The sequence below is a fragment of the Oryza glaberrima genome, chromosome 9 (genome assembly GCF_000147395.1).
Source record: "Oryza glaberrima chromosome 9, OglaRS2, whole genome shotgun sequence".
Taxonomy (NCBI): Eukaryota; Viridiplantae; Streptophyta; class Magnoliopsida; order Poales; family Poaceae; genus Oryza; species Oryza glaberrima.
In genome coordinates this window covers 19,324,668-19,342,410 of record NC_068334.1, presented here as the reverse complement: position 1 = coordinate 19,342,410, position 17,743 = coordinate 19,324,668, and the positions used below count along the sequence as shown (strand labels likewise).

Below are 17,743 nucleotides of genomic sequence, written 5' to 3'. Positions count from 1 at the left end.
TTTCACTCGGAATCTGCTTTCGTCTCGCATCAAAATTTCGCGGTTTCGTTTCAATCGGCTTTCGTGGAAAACATGAACCTTGGTTGAAAGACCCTGCACATGGTCACTCCAGAGTTAGATTAATTTGTCGTTCATTGAACGATCAGCAGAGCAAGCAGGACAGACACGGCACGCACGGCGTGCATATGCGACACACAGATGCTAACGAGACCACTACTACGTATACTCCCATTCATAGCTGCAGGGATCGGATCGCCTGATGACTTGTTGCCATCAAACATCTTATTCAATCTTCTCTTCTCATCCTCGCACGAGCAAACGCTATTACCTTGGCACACCATCTCCATCACTCTGCAACGATCAGTTCATCGGTTAGTTGATTATTAATAGGGGTTTAGTTTAGTCTACAAAAACACAATCATTGATAGATAGCAAATCGATTTTATTCGTTTTCTTACGGCAGGTGACGCGCGGGAGGCCGCACTTGGCGGGGAGGCTGTTGATGATGTCGAGCGTGCCGCAGGCGCAGTCGTGCGACACGGCGCCCAGCGCCGAGCAGCACTCCGCCGGGGGCGCCGGCAGCGGCTGCCCCGGCGCCGGCGCCACGCCGACTCGCGCGCACGGCGCCAGCTGCGTGAGCTGCGCCGCGCAGCTCGGCTGCTGCGCCTCTGCCCCGCGCATCGTCATCGTCATCGCCCCCGCCACCAACACCACCAGCAGCGCCGTCCTCGTCACCGCCATCGCCGTGAGTGTCTTCTGCCGCCGAGGGGCTCTCGCTCGTCGTCGATGCCTTCACGGTGCGTGCGTGTGTGTCGTGGTGGTGGTGGCGATACGCGACGCGAGCTCGATTTATAGGAGGGGATCGAAGAAGGGGAGCGCGCGCGGCGAGGCCCGCGTTGCTCACCTACGCCGCGCGCATGCGGCGGACGCGCGGTCGGCGCCCGCGCCGGCCGGGAGGACGAGGGCGCAAGCGTGTGAGCCACCGAACGCGCGCGCGCGCCGCGGCGCGAACTCTCCATCGCGTCGCGGCGAGCCGAGAGCCGACGAGAGCGTTTCGCGCACGCGGTTGGGCCGGCGACAAGATGGGCCGTAGCCCTGGGCCTCGTGCCATCTTTTTTTTTCTTTTTTGCCTTTTTTGGCCTGGCAATTTCTTTTTGTTTTTAGTCTTTTTGTGGTGATAATGTGTCGTCTTCCGGTGAACTAATTTACTCGTTGATCTTTTTGTGTCCCTTCGAATATTCGCAGTGGTAGAAGATGACTACTACTACTAGTAGTTGATCTCGAATGGCAACTTTTGTGCAGAACTTATTCCACGGCGATGTCAGCTTCCACTGTGACTAAAAAAACTACGGCCATCTTTTGGACTTGTTCTATCTTGGAACTGAACAAAAAGGACGATCCTGATGTACACACGGCATAGTTTCCAGCACTGGATGCCAAGTTGCCAACTGTTACCACGATAATGGAAGCACGAGATGAGATATTATACAAGTCCAATGGATCAAGATCCTGTGCAGTTATTGTAACTGTAACTTAAGCCGTTACATGTACATCACATTTCCTACTCTATCAATGTCTTGTGCGGGTTGTTTCAAAAAAACATGTACGTCACATGATCTAGAACGGAAGGCCAGGATATGAAGTGGTACTGCAGCAAAAACACTGTAGCAGAGATATACTATTATGCGTGTACTGTAGCAGTCATCTAGAGCCATTGGATCTGAAAACGAATGGACATGATTGTGTGCACTTGCTATTGTGCAGTTACAATAGCAACTGCATTTGATCTTAATCCAAGTCCAATACATGCAGAACAGTAGCTACGAGCTAGAAAGGATGCAAACCTGGGTGACACTGACAGCAACCGTGGAAGAACAAACAGCAGCAAAGTCCCAGAGGGATGGCAATTTGAAGGAATTTAAATACTCTAATATTACTCCACCCGTTAAAAAAAACAACTTGCTACGCATAATATATGTTCGGATTTATAGCGAGAAGTTAATTTTTCATGAGAAGAAGAATATATATGTAATATGTACTAGGAGAGTACTCGCTTCATAAATATAAATATTCATAAGTTGTCCAGTGAAGATAGCTTTAGAAAAAACTAGTTATTTTATTTGTCAAATTTTAAATTTTGAAGTAGTTAGATTATCTTTCTAGTAGTTCTGATTGGTTGAAAATGTTTAGATTTTCATGTGTTAAGAGTTCCGTATCCTAAAAATAGTAATATAATTTTAAATCATAAAAATATATATATTGTTGAACGGTTTGTGCTCTGGTTGCTATCATGTTCTGTGGAATGAAACCAACCGGTTTGGAAGGACCTGTTTGTTGTTTGCAACTTTGCATTGCTCTCATTCTCCTCTCCGATGAAGACCTGCCACCGGTCTGAACCATCTGATGTCATGGCCAATTAAACACACAAAAACAAATGCTGAGCTAACAGATTAGGATTCTGATACCACCTTAATCAGACGAAAAGGACGTAGCTTTGCAATTCTGCACCGTTTAATTTAACCCACAACCAAACTGTTCTCAAGTTCATCGCTCAAAATAAAATGAAAGAAAAAAGATAAAGAAAAGAAAAGCAGAAGAAAACAAGAGGAAGATAGTAGGTGGTCTCCATCAGTTTGACTTGGGAGCAACCGCTTCCACTGCACGTCGCTCGCATAAAAGCTTCTCGAACACCACACGGTTGGGAAGAGAGAGGTGAGAGAGGAGGAGGAGGCGGACTCGCCGGAGCCGGAGGTTGCCGGAGGCGGCGGCGGCGGCGGCATCGCGCTCTTCTCCTTCGCTGCTTCTCCGGGGAAAGAGGCAAGGTAGTAGTTCGCATCCATCTGAGTTCTCTCCTTTCGTTTGCTCTGGGAGAGGGAGCGATCTCTCCTTCCTTGGTTTGTTCTTGGTTTGAGTGCTTCGTTTCTTGATTGGAAAGTGGGATAGAGAAGAAAGTTCGCACCTTTGTGGCGAAAAAAAAATCTCACTTTTTGTTTGTGCAAAGAAAAATTCTCTCTTTTTGGTTGGTCGTGTGACATGTGGGTTCGTGGCAATTGGAAAGGCAGAAGAATCTCGTGTGCCTGCGAGCTGTATCTCTCCGAGTAATGTCAATCAAATGAATGTTCTGATGGAGGATTGTTCAGTTGTATTTGGGGGAATGACGTCCCTTTTTCACACATTTATGTCAGTCCTGTTCAGGTGAAACTGGATGGTGCTTTACTAGTAGCTGTGTACATTTGGGAGCATCTAAATTTGGGAAACTGTTTATAAATTTGAACAATGTTCGATAAATTTTAAATTGTAGTTACTAATTTAAAGAGTCAAATTTATATGCATTTACATGGAGCCATGGAGGATGTGGTATTCTAATAGAGCATCAGGCACAGTGGTCAGTGGGGACATTGTAGTATGGAAATTACAGGAAGTGTAGGTTGCACATTCCTGCTTCTGGTGGAAGCATGAACATCTAATCTGAGTTTTTTTCTGAATTAAGATGGATTCTTAGACAGGTTCTGATTTGTAATGTTTGATTTACTTGATGTATTGTCAGTGTTAATTAGCAAATCATTGCAGGTTCATCAATGGCAACTCCAAATACCTATTCAGTCCATATCTCCTCAGAAACCCACAGGATTGAGGCCTGGTTGGCATCTGATGAAGCTTTAGCTAGGCAGTTGCAAGAGGAGGAGAATGCACATGATGCTATTGCTACAAGAGAATTTGCTGGTATAGTGCTACTCCCACATACCACATGTTCACCATTTTTTTTGCTTTGTTTGAGGTGCATTCATTAGCTGTACTCAACTGGCATCTACACTTACCACATGTTCATGATGCATTTTTTTTAGGTAACGCATCCTTGGAACCATCGTCACCAGCTGTTGAGTACAGACCTCCCAATAATGCAGCTCAGGTTTGTTGCTTTTGTACTCTAATGTTTCCTCCATTGTTTCATAGGAATCATCTACACCTTCCAGTGGAAAGGGATTCCACTTCCACATATATGAACTTTGTATGGAAGGGGTCCCAGAATGTCTGAATTCCACACGTTTGTATTTGCAGGTTGCAACGGAAGACAATGTTGACCCTGATAATATGTCTTACGAGGTATGTTGCTATACTTTTACCAAACGGACAATACAAATTATAAAATTCTCCTTTGCTATAGGATTTCGAAAAGTGTACTTCCTCAAACAATACTCCATGATGAAACCAATCTTACATACAGAGGAGAGAAGAGAAAAATTGGTTTGGACAAAATGGGAATGCATTTATTAGATATCGTCGATTGTCAATTATTTATGAAATGATAAAGCTATCAAGAGTTACAAGTGTTTGTAAACATATATTGGTGGTTTTCTAATTTTTTGCAGATATATTAAAAATGTGCTGCATATATACTTTTCTCACACACAATTCATGTTTTCTGCTACAATGAACCATCTTTAGGGATTGTGTTTACTACCTATTTAAAGGTTCATTGGCAACAAGTTCTCTCATTCTTCCTTTTGTGAGTTAATGTCAAAATCAATCAGATATATTCCAATTTTCTCTTTGGAACAAAATGAAATGAGTGCCATGCAGAAGACTGCTGAATGTGCTACTTATATTGAAACAACTCATATGCAAAGAGGTTATACAGTTTTTATCTAGCACTAAGTAATTGTCGAGTCACCTACATTTGTTGATATGAAGAGCCAACACAAATGTTGATATTTTCCAAAAATCAACTGAAACATCGAATTTGAAATCAAGTTGTAGAAAAGGGTAAGAAGGATGTGCTCATTTCAAATAATAGGAGAACTGTAAACTATAGAAACTTGAAGTCTTAAGGACACTACACTAACCCTGAAGTCACTCGCCATCATAAGCAAAGTGCCAACATTATCTGTCTGGAATCTGGACTCGTCATTTAGGGGCTCTTTGGCTAGGCAGCAGCTGTATGTTTCAGCTTTAGAGTTGTCCTTAGAATCCATCTCATTGAGAAAGCGTACTTCAATTGAAATCTATAACTTCCTCGCATTCTGGGAAGTTTGTTTTTTTATTGTCTACAATTTTTGTAGCAACTACAAGCATTAGGGGAAGCAGTAGGAAATCAATCCAGAGGATTATCTGATGACCTGATATGCTATTTGGTGCCTTTTAAGAACAAATGCAGCTTCTTCTCCAGGAAGAAGAATGATGAGGAGTATGTGCCAGTTAATTTACTTCCAATCATCCTTTTTTTTTTAATTTTAAACGTGGCATAATCATTAGTGCTAAGGCATGTTTTAAGTTGTCTGACAAGCATACAACTATATGATATCTATGTGCAGATGTGTGATCTGTAAATCGACTTATAAAAGCCGACAGAAATTGATAAGATTGCCCTGCAGCCACTGTTACCATGCAGATTGCATAACTCGCTGGCTTAAGATCAATAAGGTAAAATATACTACTTTATACTTGATGTTGTACCTCCAAAATGCAAAAGAAGTTTCTGTATTCTGTGTATAGATGCTAAATGCTAATATATGCGAACAAGAGTACCTGTAACGTCTGAATATTACTCAAGAAATTCGATACATAGAATGTGATACATTGTCTGAACTCTGTCTGATGGGCCGAATGTTGATTGCTTTGTATACAAACTTGCCTTGTCTAGTATAGGAAGATTATCCCATGTATTCTGGATCTGATTTTATGTCTGTTTTCATTCAGGCATGCCCAGTCTGCAATGAGGAGGTATTTGGGTGAATCACAGCGCTTGTGGCAACGCTGGTGATGTTTGCGTTGTGTTCAGACACGTTATGCTCCTACACCCTATGCTATACACCGGTGCTCAAGGAAAATGCGTTTTGGTATACTCGTACTACTAACTGAACCATGCCATGGCCCATGGCTGTGATGTGTCCATCCAACTGAGTTTTATCACAAATAGATAAATCTGTGTGTGTACTAGTACTATGGTTGCCATTTTTCTGGTAATGCAACCTAGCAGAAGCAGCTAAATAGATACTCTATGTATTGCGCCATCTTTTACATGATCTCTGCTGTGGAAAGAAGCACAATTGTGAATGTTCTACACCCCTACTCTGCCATCTTCAGTTAATTCAGCAATACTGCATTTGCTCTACAGCTTGTGTGTGTACAGTGAACATGGTTCTTTCAGCCAAAACTTTTGTTAGCATATAGTGATGTTCTTTTCTTTTCCTTTCTTATTTTGTAAGGTAGATGAAGCAGACATATCATAAACCACAGTCAGAAACTTTCCAGCAAAAAGGAAAAGGCTTATGTTAGTAGACTTGCTTGCTTTTTCCTAATGTGTGTTATTTCTTTTCCTTTAGGGTAATGTGTGTTACTACCTCTATTTCAGGTTACAAGACTCTCTAACATTGCCCACATTCATATAGATATTAATAAATCTAGGCACACATATATATCTAAATTCATATATATATATATATATATATATATATATATATATATATATATATGAAACGGAGGAAGTATTTCTTAGTGTGTGTGGGTGTGTCTGTAAGGGTTTCACCTGTCTTCTTTAATGCAATGTTACGCAGCTCTCCTGCGTGTTGGATAAAAAAATATCCTTGGAACTTGGATTAGTATTCAGACTTCACAGTATAATTGGCTGTTTAAACAATGAAAAATGCTAATGATGACACTGTCAGCTGATTAATGGAGCATGATCCAATGCTGACTCAGATCCACTCCATCGTGTATAGATTCTTTTGTTGATAGATGTTCTTGTCGTCATCTCTTTTCCATTGTTAAAAAATGGTCATTTCCTACTCTATTATTCTCCAAATCAGCTCTCCAAGGTTGTAAAGCTTAAACTGACGTAGACATGCAACAAACAAGCACAAATGGAAGTTGTGCTGTACCTGAAGATTTCGTCCTTTTTTGACCTTTGTTTATTATGTTTGATCTCATACAACAAAAGAGTATTCATTTCCAATTATTTCGCGAGATTTTATTCTTATTTCAATTTTCACCTCACGATTTGTTTTTTCCCCTGAGCTGTCCATTTCAATATTTTTTGTAGAAAAAAAAACTCTTGCCCATCTTAAACTAGTTATCTTTTTCATACATTTGCATGTCAGGCATCAACCAGTACCAAACACCTGATGATGGCTCAAAAAATTGCCATCAAGATGTCCATTGCAGGCCACACCTGGAAACAGATAACTTTAATTATTATTGCAACAAAGCTGGTTTAGATCAGGAACTACTACTAAAGTGCTAAGTAGCACCTATTGTTGGCATGTTATTCTACACCTCCTTTTGGCTGAAATGGCCAAACTCTCTCTTGATCCAGTGACCAGTTCCAGTCAAAAATGGGGCAAACTGACACAGACAGTTCAGAAGAAACACACAATGAGTGGATTAATTGCTCAAACATGCAGGTTGCCAGATTTATCTGATGCTACTACAGCTCTGAAGGAAATTTTTGCATAGATGTCATCAGTTCAGATGCATGCTTGAAGCATAGATGATTGATGTCCATTTAATCATTTATTGGTTGGTGTTAGTTGTTAGTGCTACTAGTAGTGTGGTACTTACTCTGCATGACAGTATGATACTACTAGATCTTATCCACAGATGACAGATTCTATGCCAAACCTGCAGCTTGTATTGTTTATAAGCAATGCTTCCTCCACTAGACAAAATTGTTGATTGCTAGCTTTACACAGGAAAGAATTTGATGAGAACATCAACAAGGCATATTAAAGTGAGGCCTTGCAAAGTTTCAGTTAGACAGCATCACGAAAAGATCAAGAGCCTTTTCCTTTTCTTTTTCATCCAGAGGAAACTAAAAGAAACATCTAGTTTAGCTAATGTTTTGCTTTCATGACACAAATCTCTGCTCTTCAGGAAGAACTCATCAACTGAACTGAATAATAATGACAGGTAGACCTTTTCTCTACAGTGAATTAAACCGTGTCACTTTCAGATTATGTGCTGATCTGATCAGCAAAAACCAACGAAAAATAAAATCTTCCATGTAGCACGAACTCGTGCAAATGCAATGTCCTTGACTTTAGTTGGAAAGTGAAATGTCCTTTGCACGGCTGCATCATCTGGACCTCTATTTTATTTTATCTTTTTTCTTAGGATTGGACTATGGATGTTGCATCTTACTTGAAGCTTAAAGGCAATCACGATTGATTGAGGGGTATACGTGGTTGCTCACTATGACCTGAGAGGAAAAAGAAAAGCTCCCTTTTCTTCTGGAACTCTCTGAACTTAATTAGTATTTGCAGCGATTGGCTGGACGTCTAAAGATCAGCAAAACTACCATTCATTGAACCAGCTAGGCATCTCAAGATTGTTTTTGACGAACAAGACATCTGGGTTGCCTCTCATCCACTTTCGGCACCGTCTCTCTGTTCTCCTTTTCCTATTCGGACCGTAGCAGGTGCACTACAGTCCACAACATTACAACTACAGTATATCAATTACAATTATTTTCTTAATCTTTCACGAACGCGCAGAATAATTACAAGTCAATATATTAAAAAAAATAGAGGTTTTGTTATACAACGCAATCAGTCAGACAGATCTATGCCTAGAGGGAAAAAGAAAACACAAAATAGAAAAGAAAGGAAAACTACTGTTGAAAACACTGATATATGACCGATAAATTATAGAAAAATAAAGTAGGATATAAAATAATTGATAGGTAAAATTTTTATATATACTTATTTTTGTCTGTTTAAAATTTTAGATAACAACGTAAATGATGAAAGACATACTTCAGTATTAAAACCAGTAAAGATTTGATTGATGAATTACAATCTCACCAGTGTGATGAAATCTGAGCATTGTAGAAAGCAGGAAGGGGGAAGCAGAAACAACCGGAAGCCCACAGCCACAGTTCACTACAAGTTCAGTTACCAGTCGCAGTTGGCAATTTCAGATAAGCACAGAAACTCTCGACATTTCTCGTGAGATGGACCTGACCGTTCGCCCGTCTCGGTTCATGTCAAAATTTAACAAGATCAGCATATGACCATGGCGGCTGCAGCCAGCGAACGAGAGCTCAGCTCAGAGCTCAAGAGAGGGGAAAAAAATGCTTCGCGATAAATACGATATTTTTTTTGAGATTTTTTTCTTTTTGAGAATTCGATAAATACGATACGACCAATCAAAGGCAAGCGAGCGACAGCGACGACTCGCGCCACCCCGCCTTGAAAAAAGCTCGAGTCTTTGGCCTTTCCTCATGGGCGAAAAATCCAGCCTTTTTTTGAGTCTTTTTTTCACCATCGGTGATCACACACACGGCACCCTTCTTCCCGGCTTTTCTGCTGCTGCCCATCGTCTTCTCCCCCCTCCCCTCGAAACCAACCAACCTTCAACCTAACCCCGCAAGCAAACGCCATGACCGACTAACCCTCGCCACCGAGCAAACTCGAGACCCAAAGCCACGCAACTTTCTTTGTGTTCTTTGATTTGTTCTTGGCAATCGCATCAGAGATCGATTGATTGATTTTGAAGCAGAGGAGGAGCAGAGAGGTAGACGAAGAGCTGCAAGATTCTTTGCCTGCTCAATCGACCGTGCTTTGTGAGAGCATACGACGGCGGCGGCGGCGAGGGCGCGGCGTCTCACCTGCCCCGACGGCACGGCGACCGAGGAGGGGAGGCCGGCGACGAGATGGGCTCCTTGCCGCTGAGGAGTGGTAGCAGCTTGCCTCCACCGTCCTTCTCCAAGTCGCCGGCCTCGCTGCTGCTGCTGTCCAAGTCGCTCACCCTCTACTGCTGAGAGAGCTCGAGCTCGAGCTCGAGAGCTCATGGGCGGTGTCACCTCGTCGTCGGCGGGGGGAGGCGGAGGAGGGGAGACCGTGCTGGGGGACCTGCCGGAGAGCTGCGTGGCGGAGGTGCTGCGCAGGCTGGACCCGCCGGAGATCTGCCGGATGGCGCGGCTCAGCCGCACATTCCGCGGCGCCGCGTCCGGCGACGGCGTCTGGGAGGCCAAGCTGCCGCGCAACTACGCGCGCCTCCTTGCCGCCGCCGCCGACGGGGAAGCCGCCGCGCTGGAGGCGGTGGAGGCGATCCCCAAGAAGGAGGTCTACGCGCGCCTCTGCCGCCGGAACCGATTGGACGGCGGCACCAAGGTGCGTGCTTTGGCCGCAACCCTTTTTCGCTGTGTTCTATTTAAGGCTCAAAAATCATGTTGTTTGCGAACTTTTGCATGTTTATGTTCGTGTGAATTGATACTAGTTTGTAACACAACATTGTGTTGTGATCTTGTGGAAGTTATTACGCCTGTGATTAACCAAAAGTATAAGGACTTGAAATGATCTTATTGGTTGAGCTATGGCTTATAAACCGAGAAAAAATGAACGAAGCAACTAAAAATGGTTTTAGGTTAGGATGTTTGTACTTCTACTCTTTAGTGGTTTAAAAGTTAAGGCTGAAAAATAGGAAGTGGTGAAAAAAATAACTAGATTAAGTTTCAAAATTCAAGTTGTGGTTCTGGCTTATAAGTTCATGGGATAATGATTTGTGCCCTTGTGTTTGGATTGTTTTGGTCTGATTAGCTTCAGCTATCTGTCAATTTGAGAAGGAGCTAAGTTACTTGTTTATTTAAAGTCTCTCAGGTTTGGATTGTTGTTTTCGTCGGCTATACATATGAAATTTGTTTTGTTGAATGTGTAGGAGTTTTGGCTGGACAAGGGTGGTGGAGGTGTCTGCATGACAATCTCTTCAAGGGCACTTTCAATAACTGGCATTGATGATAGGAGATATTGGAATTTCATTCCAAATGATGAGTCAAGGTGCCTTCACCAAAACCAACTCTCAGATTTGCAGCTTATACTGGCTACCATTTGTAGAAAACTTTTTCAATGATTTCATATGATACATAGGGATATGAAGAAAAGGAAATATAGTGGCATTTAATCTGTTGAATTTTGTACTGGAGGAAATCATTAATTCATCTCTCATGTGAATTTGTTAGCATTTATGATATGTAGTTATTGATTACCTTATGTTAGATTTTAATGTTCTGTTTTCCTGTGCTTGTGTTGAATCGGATCCTGAAATGCTGGGAAACACAAACAATATTACCTGATCTTGAATACTAGTTCTTCCGATGTCTGCGTTGATCAATCACGCTTTTCATGTGAGCTAACGGACCATATTACCTTCAATGCCATAACATACTAACATAGTGCTTAGAGCTTCTAAATATGGTCCAAATGCATGCCTTGTGCCACATGTACTTTTTCAATCATATGATCTATTGCAACAATGTTTCACACCTTCATGACAAGTTTGCTGCTTCTGCTTCAGGTTTCATGCGGTTGCTTATCTCTCACAAATTTGGTGGTTTGAGGTCAGAGGGGAGGTTGAATTCTGCTTCCCAGAAGGTACATATAGCCTATTTTTCCGTCTTCATCTAGGCAGGCCACTCAAGCGACTAGGACGACGGGTTTATAGCTCCGAGCACATCCATGGCTGGGATATAAAACCAGTGCGCTTCCAGCTATCAACTTCTGATGGACAGCAAGCTCAGTCCAAGTGCTACTTAACTGATCCTGGTGTCTGGATCAATCACCACGTCGGCGATTTCGTCGTGAAGAGCTCAAATGAACCAGTGAAGATCCAATTTGCAATGGTTCAAATAGATTGCACACACACAAAAGGTGGACTCTGTGTCGATTCCGTGGCTGTAAAACCACAATACCTCGCGAAGAAGAAAGCATCTCGGATATATGTGTAGGTTCTTCGATCAAGTTCAGCTGATTTTCATCGATGCCGCATAGCTTTGTTTTTATGCACCACTTGTGTGCTTGCTTTTGAGTTTTTTACAGATCCTGTAATATGTAGTTCATGGGGTAAGTGATTTTTATTTCCTCTTGTCCCTCTAGAAGCATGTTACACTTTTGTAAATTGTTAATTTAGCATACAGATAGCTTTTGTGGTTCATGATCCTTGACACCCTGTGCACCAATGTTGTTCTTCTGGTAGTGTATCAAAAGCTTTCATGGAGCAATTTCATCCTCAATTTCTGAGTTCTCGACTTAATGAAAAGTGCTAGTGCGTTTTGCTCATCAGTAACTTCTGAAGCCATTTTACACAGTTGTCTGATATGTTGCTGCAGTTCATCAGCCTGTAACTGTTGAGGTTCATGCGCAAAGCAACATGCTTCTTCAGCTCTGCTCAATTAAGAAATACTAAATTTTGTGATCTGGTTTTCACTTTGATTCCAGAAAATGATAAATTAAAGCAGCAAACAAAACAATATTTTATCCATGATTTAAGTTTACAACAGCTTGTGGTTATCAGTAATCAAATTTCAGCTACAAATCAAACGTCCATGGATAGCTTTCGCTCTAGGTTGTACAGGACGCTGGACCAGTGGATCATGAAAGAATCAAGCTAAAGGCAGCTTGAGAGACATCATTATGCACCATCTCCATTCCTTCGATATGGCATGTAGCGATGATCTTTGGAGGCGTTCTTCCTCCGCCGCTTCTCCATGAAGGCATCAAGCTTTCCTGCCTCCTGTAAAACGATATACTTAAATCGAATCCAAAGGGGGAGATCCATAAGAGTGGAAAGTTAACTGTCATGTGTCCTGAGTATTTTACCTTGAGCTCATTGTACTTGTTCATCAACTTCCTTTCACGAATTTCAGCTGATCAAGAAAAATGGAAGTAAACATTAGCACAATAGCACTGTAAGTAAACACGTAATGGGGGGGGGGGGGGGGGGAAGAAAATGGGGTTGAGGAACCAACATTTCTTCAGATAATATGGTCGCTTTCCAGTCTTTGCTGCTTCCCTCTCTTTCTTAATATGTTCACGCAGAATCTCTGACTCAACGTTCTTCTTAGGATGAGACCTCAATTGTTTATCCTGCAGATGTATGTGTCATCAAGGCATCAACTAAATATACAAAAAGATTGAGCAACCTGATAAGATTGCTCATGCAAGCCTATGATACATCATGCATATTTCTTACTCTCACTGTAATAGTAAGATTATCAAATTGTACTGGCCAATTGCTTGCTGGATGGGGCCAACTAGTTTTCTTACTTTAGTTTCATGCTAAGGTGATTATCCTATCGTGGCAACTAGCAACTTCAAAAAATGAAGCTTGCTTAACTGTCTTATCCTTCTTGAATTCTTGAAGCAACAATAGATGATGTTGATCATAACTACATTATAATTTTTATGATCTTCTACAAAGCAGTTATAAAATATAAACAGATCTAATCATGCAGCACAACAGGCAATGCCTCCTTAACAGGCTTTACAAGGCTGAGGTGCAACGTCTTATATTCTATCAGAAATCCAGTACAAAAAGAACTCAAGAAAATGGGGTCTAAAGTCTGATGACTTTTTCTTCGTATATGAAAGTTTCACTGAGCAGGTGCCACAAATATAACATCAATTGGAAAACACCAAAGCTCTTTACTCTTCATTGATATAACTCCAAAATGTCAGAAAGTAGAAACAAACTTACAATCCAAGTGATGCGACTCTTCATTTCTTCAATGGCATTAGGGTCCTTTGATTTCTTAATCGATTTTTGTAGTTTCTGGTCAGAAGCGTCAAGACAGTGCAGGAATCACATTCAGTTTTGTCAATAGAAGTATCTACAAACAAATGAATCTGCATAAGGAGTAGAACAAACCTCTTTCTCTGCAGGAAGTTCATCATCAAATAAGAAATTGTATCTTTTCCTGAACCTGCATGCCAACAGATTTGATCAACGTGTCAGTAGCTTTTAATGGAAAAGACACCTCAACTACTTAGTACCAGGTTAAGCAAAGAATATAGGCATATAGCACCATGAGAGGATGAAACCTTAGGAGATATGGGAAGGGAAACAAATGCAAGTATCAACAAGAAAATAACAGGATTCCAATAGGATATGCTTAGACAAGAATGTAAATGACCCAGGACTTCTAGATGGTATAAAGCCTAATAGAACCACTCTATGAAAGCAAAGCAGAATTATCCAAACAAAATAGCATACAGCATATGATACAATGGTAAGTTTATTACTCCCTCCGTCCTAGAATATAAGAAGTTTTAGAATTGGACACAGTTATTAAGAAAGTAGGTAGAAGTGAATGGTGGAGGGTTGTGATTGGTTGAGAAGAGAATATTGGTGGAGAAGTTGTTATATTTTGAGACAAATCATGAGGGCTAAAAGTTGTTATATTTTGAGATGGAGGGAGTAAAATCTTACCCTTCTTTGTCAACAGGTCCATATACAGGTTCAAATCTTGGGTCCCTGACAACCTAAAGAAAAGCAAATTTAGTGGATGGAACAAGGATCACAAAATGGTATATGTTTGCCGCTATTGGTGACCAAACAAGAGCACATTGAGAATTTATATATTAATAACTGCAGCAATGGTTTGTAAACTGTCCCTTAGCGTGTACGGCACCTATATTGAAACATCAATAAAAATAGAAAATGGTTTAAGTAGTTTAGGGAAACTAAAGAGAAATTAGAAGCAATCTATTTATGCAGATTTTGTCCTTGGGCTAAATCCCAATGGAGGAACCTATTATGAATGCCACCTACACCTATGCACCAGAGCATAAAAAATGAAACTCAAATCCACATGATATACAACAGAATTATCTTTTGTGGCGCACAATAACAATTGCTACTTTCGCATGAATATTCCACGTGCAGCAGCATTTATATACAGCCATGTTGAAGCGGCGAAAAAATGCCCGATTTCAACAGGTTGTATAGGTCGAACTTGAACAGGCATAAGATTGCTTGTTGGAGTATCTATCTACAAGTTTGCACAGGACAACAGCATGGTGAGTCTTCAAGGCTCAACTCACATAGACATTACTCCAATTTTCCACTACCAAATACGAGTAGTAATCTATTGAACTGAACCCTGCTGGTTGCTGCTCCCTGCAACACACACTGTACAGTTCAACAGAGTAGCAGCTCACCTTCTTCGGAACCTGAATGATCTCCCTGAACCTCGGTGGCCGCACTTTGGTGCTGATCTCCATCGGCCTGTTCAAACAACGCACGAACCAATCAGTACCAACACCATGAACCCTAAAAACGAAACCAGCTCCGCGCCGATCATCCGGACCTTTTCTTGCTCGCCCTGCGAGCCTTCTTCTGCGCGGCGGCCGCGGCACTAAACCCGCGGCCGCCGAGCGATCCGTCGGCGCGGGCGCGCTGCAGCTCCCCGAACGGCACGTCGGCGAGCGCGCGCTCCAGCTCCCGCTCCCGCTCCCGCTCGGCGTCACCGTCGCTCTCCGACTCCGACCCCGACGACGAGGAAACCTCCTGCGGAGGAAGCGGATTGGATTCCCATGAAACACTCCATGGCTCCGCGACACGGAAGCGGGGGTAGAGAGAGGGGCCTGTGGTGATGGTGCTACCTCGTCGTCGCCCGATTCGTCGGAGGCGGTGGCTGGATCCTCGTCCTCGGCCTCACGCCGGCTCGACGTCGACGCGGCGGCATGGCCGCGGCTGCTCCGACCTCTCATGGCGGCGGCGGCGGCGGCGGCGAGGGCAGTGGCAGCAGCAGCAGCTTCAGGGTTAACCAAATGGGCCTGGTTTATCTATCTAGGCCTAGAAGGCTGGACCGGCGAGCTCATTCTGGGCCCGGTTCATCTCGGCCCAATAGTTATACTGGTCTGGGCCTAAATTCCCAGACTGAATTCAGTTTTTTCTCCAGCCCATTCTGCAAATACTTCCTCGTGTCATAACGTTTAGAACAATATTTTTTAACAACAATTTTATACTAGAATAAATTTATAAAATGCAATAACTCTATAGTATTATGAGTAATATTTTTGAAGGACAAATGTACTCATGCTTTTTTTTTAAAAAAAAAACCTAAGCATTTGATAAACTAGTTAAAATTTTAAAAGTTTGGTCAAATCTTGTTTTGAATTTCAAATATTTATGAGTAGATGGAGTACCATTATATTTTATACTGGAGTACCCCTCCGTCCTAAAAAAAATCTTAGCTACAAATCTGGATACATGTGTGTCCAGATTCGTAGCTACAGTTTGCATTTTTTTTTTTTGGACGGAGTAGTACTTTGTAAAAATGCTCTAAAAGATCGATCTTTTCCAGTAAGAACAGAGAAAAAAATCTACTTAAATAGCACTATGTGTTCTTGCTGAAAAGATCCCGGAGGCACACAATGACACAATACATCTACCCAATACATCTACCCGGTCTCTGTCAAGCACACATCTCCATCGCTACGTAAAGCTCCATCGATAGCACGCGTAGTAGAAAAATCTGCACATCTTCCTTTCCAATTTCCAAACGCCAGAGAAAGCTCAGAAGTTTTTGTTAGCTTCTGAATTCTGATAGAAAAGATTGACGACGACGATAGCCATTCATCAGAATTCAATTCAGAACGAGATTTCGACCGGCCAGCGGCCAATGCAACTCCTTGGAAATCTCCTCGAAGAAGTTACGCCATTGCTCTCCTTTTGGGATCATGTATTCGTCATGTACATTGGCCAAGTTGCCAAGCAGCTGCTAGCCTGGTACTGACAGACTAACTGAACAAGAGAGAGAAAAAAAATATAAACTCGTTCAGTTGTTCTCTTGTGACTTGTTCTTCTCCCCGGCCGGCAAAGTCTCCACCTTATCGCCAGCTGTTTCGTGTTTTCCACCACTCGTTGATCTGGATGTCATAGTCGATTGATGCTAATTATGCTCGTCTTCTATTCTGCCTATTCATTAGCTTCTGAAAATCATGTTCATGTATGTGTCATTTTCGGATAAACAGTTATGTGCATAAACTGCAGGAACTAAAGGCCTCCGGTGTAAACTTAGCAGAAAATTAATTGAATTTTTTTTAGATAATGGAACACGGAAGCGTTTTATTGGTCTCAGTCAATTACATCATGGTGATACAATTGCTCTGAGAATACTCTCAGCCTTTGGATAACTAAGATGCACTACAATGTACGTTTATGTACGTTTGCCTGGACAAGGGGTGGATTCAGCAGCACGGTTTTCTGTTCGATCAAGCCAGTGGTTTTCGCACAAGGCATCGATTTCTTCAGTTGGAGGGTCAAGATCAGAATCGTTCAGAGATGGAAAAGGAGAGGTTGATTTCATTCATTCATTCTTCCGTTCGTCCATTCACTCGCTAACCGATCAACCTGTCCTCCTCCAACTCCAAGGTATTGCCAAGTCCATGATAGCTTCCTTTCTCTGCGTCTCCATGCAAAGAAAATGATGGTTGGGACTTTGGATACCATGGTGCTGGATGGATGATGCTTTCAGCATGGCCTACCACCAGCATTTGCTACAATACCAATGCTTCACTTTTTCTCCATACCTTAATTCGCATACACTCGCGTCGGTGCAAAGTATGCACGTACCAGATGTGAGACAGTTTAGCGTTTGAAACAGATTATTTGTTGGATTATTACGGTGGATTATCTACTTGATTACAGAGATAGATTAAATACTTTGAGAAATAAACTTAATAGATATCTTAAAACAAGTAGGTTTTTTTTTTTAGAATTCGTATTTTTAAGAAGCATGGAGCAATTAATCTGTGACAATAATCCGGTGAATAAGTTGAAAATGATGGGGCTGAGCCTTGCTTATCTGCTTGCCTGATGAACTGCAACTCTGAAAGTCCATCAGTTTCAGAAACTCATCCTTGCAGTGCTACTTTGCTGAACTGCAAATTAGATTCAGAAACTCATCTTACCTCTATGCTGCTTGATCTGCTTGTTGTAAACTGGGGAGATGTACGAATGGATAATT

General features: G+C 42.0%; 4 protein-coding genes across 4 annotated transcripts; 2 read left to right on the top strand and 2 right to left on the bottom strand.

Annotated features, from left to right (window-relative positions):
* Positions 1-208: 208 nt before the first annotated feature.
* On the bottom strand, positions 209-954 carry LOC127784683 (protein YY1). Its single transcript, XM_052312029.1, has 2 exons — positions 459-954; positions 209-351 (listed from the first exon to the last, which is right to left on the bottom strand). Exons 1-2 carry the CDS (start codon positions 739-741, stop codon positions 347-349), a joined length of 288 nt encoding a protein of 95 aa, XP_052167989.1. The 5' UTR covers positions 742-954; the 3' UTR covers positions 209-346.
* A 1,678-nt stretch (positions 955-2,632) lies between these two features.
* On the top strand, positions 2,633-6,299 carry LOC127783877 (E3 ubiquitin-protein ligase BIG BROTHER-like). The gene is made up of 7 exons (XM_052311021.1): positions 2,633-2,822; positions 3,571-3,723; positions 3,846-3,910; positions 4,060-4,104; positions 5,061-5,185; positions 5,313-5,421; positions 5,698-6,299. The coding sequence occupies exons 2-7, from the start codon at positions 3,579-3,581 to the stop codon at positions 5,731-5,733; spliced, it is 525 nt and encodes a 174-aa protein (XP_052166981.1). The 5' UTR covers positions 2,633-2,822; positions 3,571-3,578; the 3' UTR covers positions 5,734-6,299.
* Positions 6,300-9,206: 2,907 nt separating this feature from the next.
* On the top strand, positions 9,207-12,053 carry LOC127784623 (F-box protein PP2-A13-like). The gene is made up of 3 exons (XM_052311967.1): positions 9,207-10,109; positions 10,654-10,772; positions 11,290-12,053. The coding sequence occupies exons 1-3, from the start codon at positions 9,786-9,788 to the stop codon at positions 11,717-11,719; spliced, it is 873 nt and encodes a 290-aa protein (XP_052167927.1). The 5' UTR covers positions 9,207-9,785; the 3' UTR covers positions 11,720-12,053.
* Positions 12,054-12,220: 167 nt separating this feature from the next.
* Positions 12,221-15,529, bottom strand: LOC127784624 (uncharacterized). Its single transcript, XM_052311968.1, has 9 exons — positions 15,375-15,529; positions 15,080-15,279; positions 14,931-14,997; positions 14,200-14,252; positions 13,639-13,693; positions 13,468-13,542; positions 12,740-12,857; positions 12,591-12,637; positions 12,221-12,504 (listed from the first exon to the last, which is right to left on the bottom strand). Exons 1-9 carry the CDS (start codon positions 15,480-15,482, stop codon positions 12,403-12,405), a joined length of 825 nt encoding a protein of 274 aa, XP_052167928.1. The 5' UTR covers positions 15,483-15,529; the 3' UTR covers positions 12,221-12,402.
* Between the last annotated feature and the right edge of the window lie 2,214 nt (positions 15,530-17,743).

Excerpts from the sequence above, each read along its gene's own strand:
- LOC127784683 (XM_052312029.1), bottom strand. The coding sequence starts at position 741 with ATGGCGGTGACGAGGACGGCGCTGCTGGTGGTGTTGGTGGCGGGGGCG.
- LOC127784624 (XM_052311968.1), bottom strand. The coding sequence starts at position 15,482 with ATGAGAGGTCGGAGCAGCCGCGGCCATGCCGCCGCGTCGACGTCGAGC. Across the intron at positions 14,253-14,930 it reads TCATTCAGGTTCCGAAGAAG|GTTGTCAGGGACCCAAGATT; the intron begins GTGAGCTGCTAC and ends GCTTTTCTTTAG. Across the intron at positions 12,505-12,590 it reads ACAAGTACAATGAGCTCAAG|GAGGCAGGAAAGCTTGATGC; the intron begins GTAAAATACTCA and ends ATCGTTTTACAG.
- LOC127784623 (XM_052311967.1), top strand. The coding sequence starts at position 9,786 with ATGGGCGGTGTCACCTCGTCGTCGGCGGGGGGAGGCGGAGGAGGGGAG. Across the intron at positions 10,110-10,653 it reads GATTGGACGGCGGCACCAAG|GAGTTTTGGCTGGACAAGGG; the intron begins GTGCGTGCTTTG and ends TTGAATGTGTAG. Across the intron at positions 10,773-11,289 it reads ATTCCAAATGATGAGTCAAG|GTTTCATGCGGTTGCTTATC; the intron begins GTGCCTTCACCA and ends CTTCTGCTTCAG.
- LOC127783877 (XM_052311021.1), top strand. The coding sequence starts at position 3,579 with ATGGCAACTCCAAATACCTATTCAGTCCATATCTCCTCAGAAACCCAC. Across the intron at positions 5,186-5,312 it reads AGGAAGAAGAATGATGAGGA|ATGTGTGATCTGTAAATCGA; the intron begins GTATGTGCCAGT and ends ATCTATGTGCAG. Across the intron at positions 5,422-5,697 it reads GCTGGCTTAAGATCAATAAG|GCATGCCCAGTCTGCAATGA; the intron begins GTAAAATATACT and ends GTTTTCATTCAG.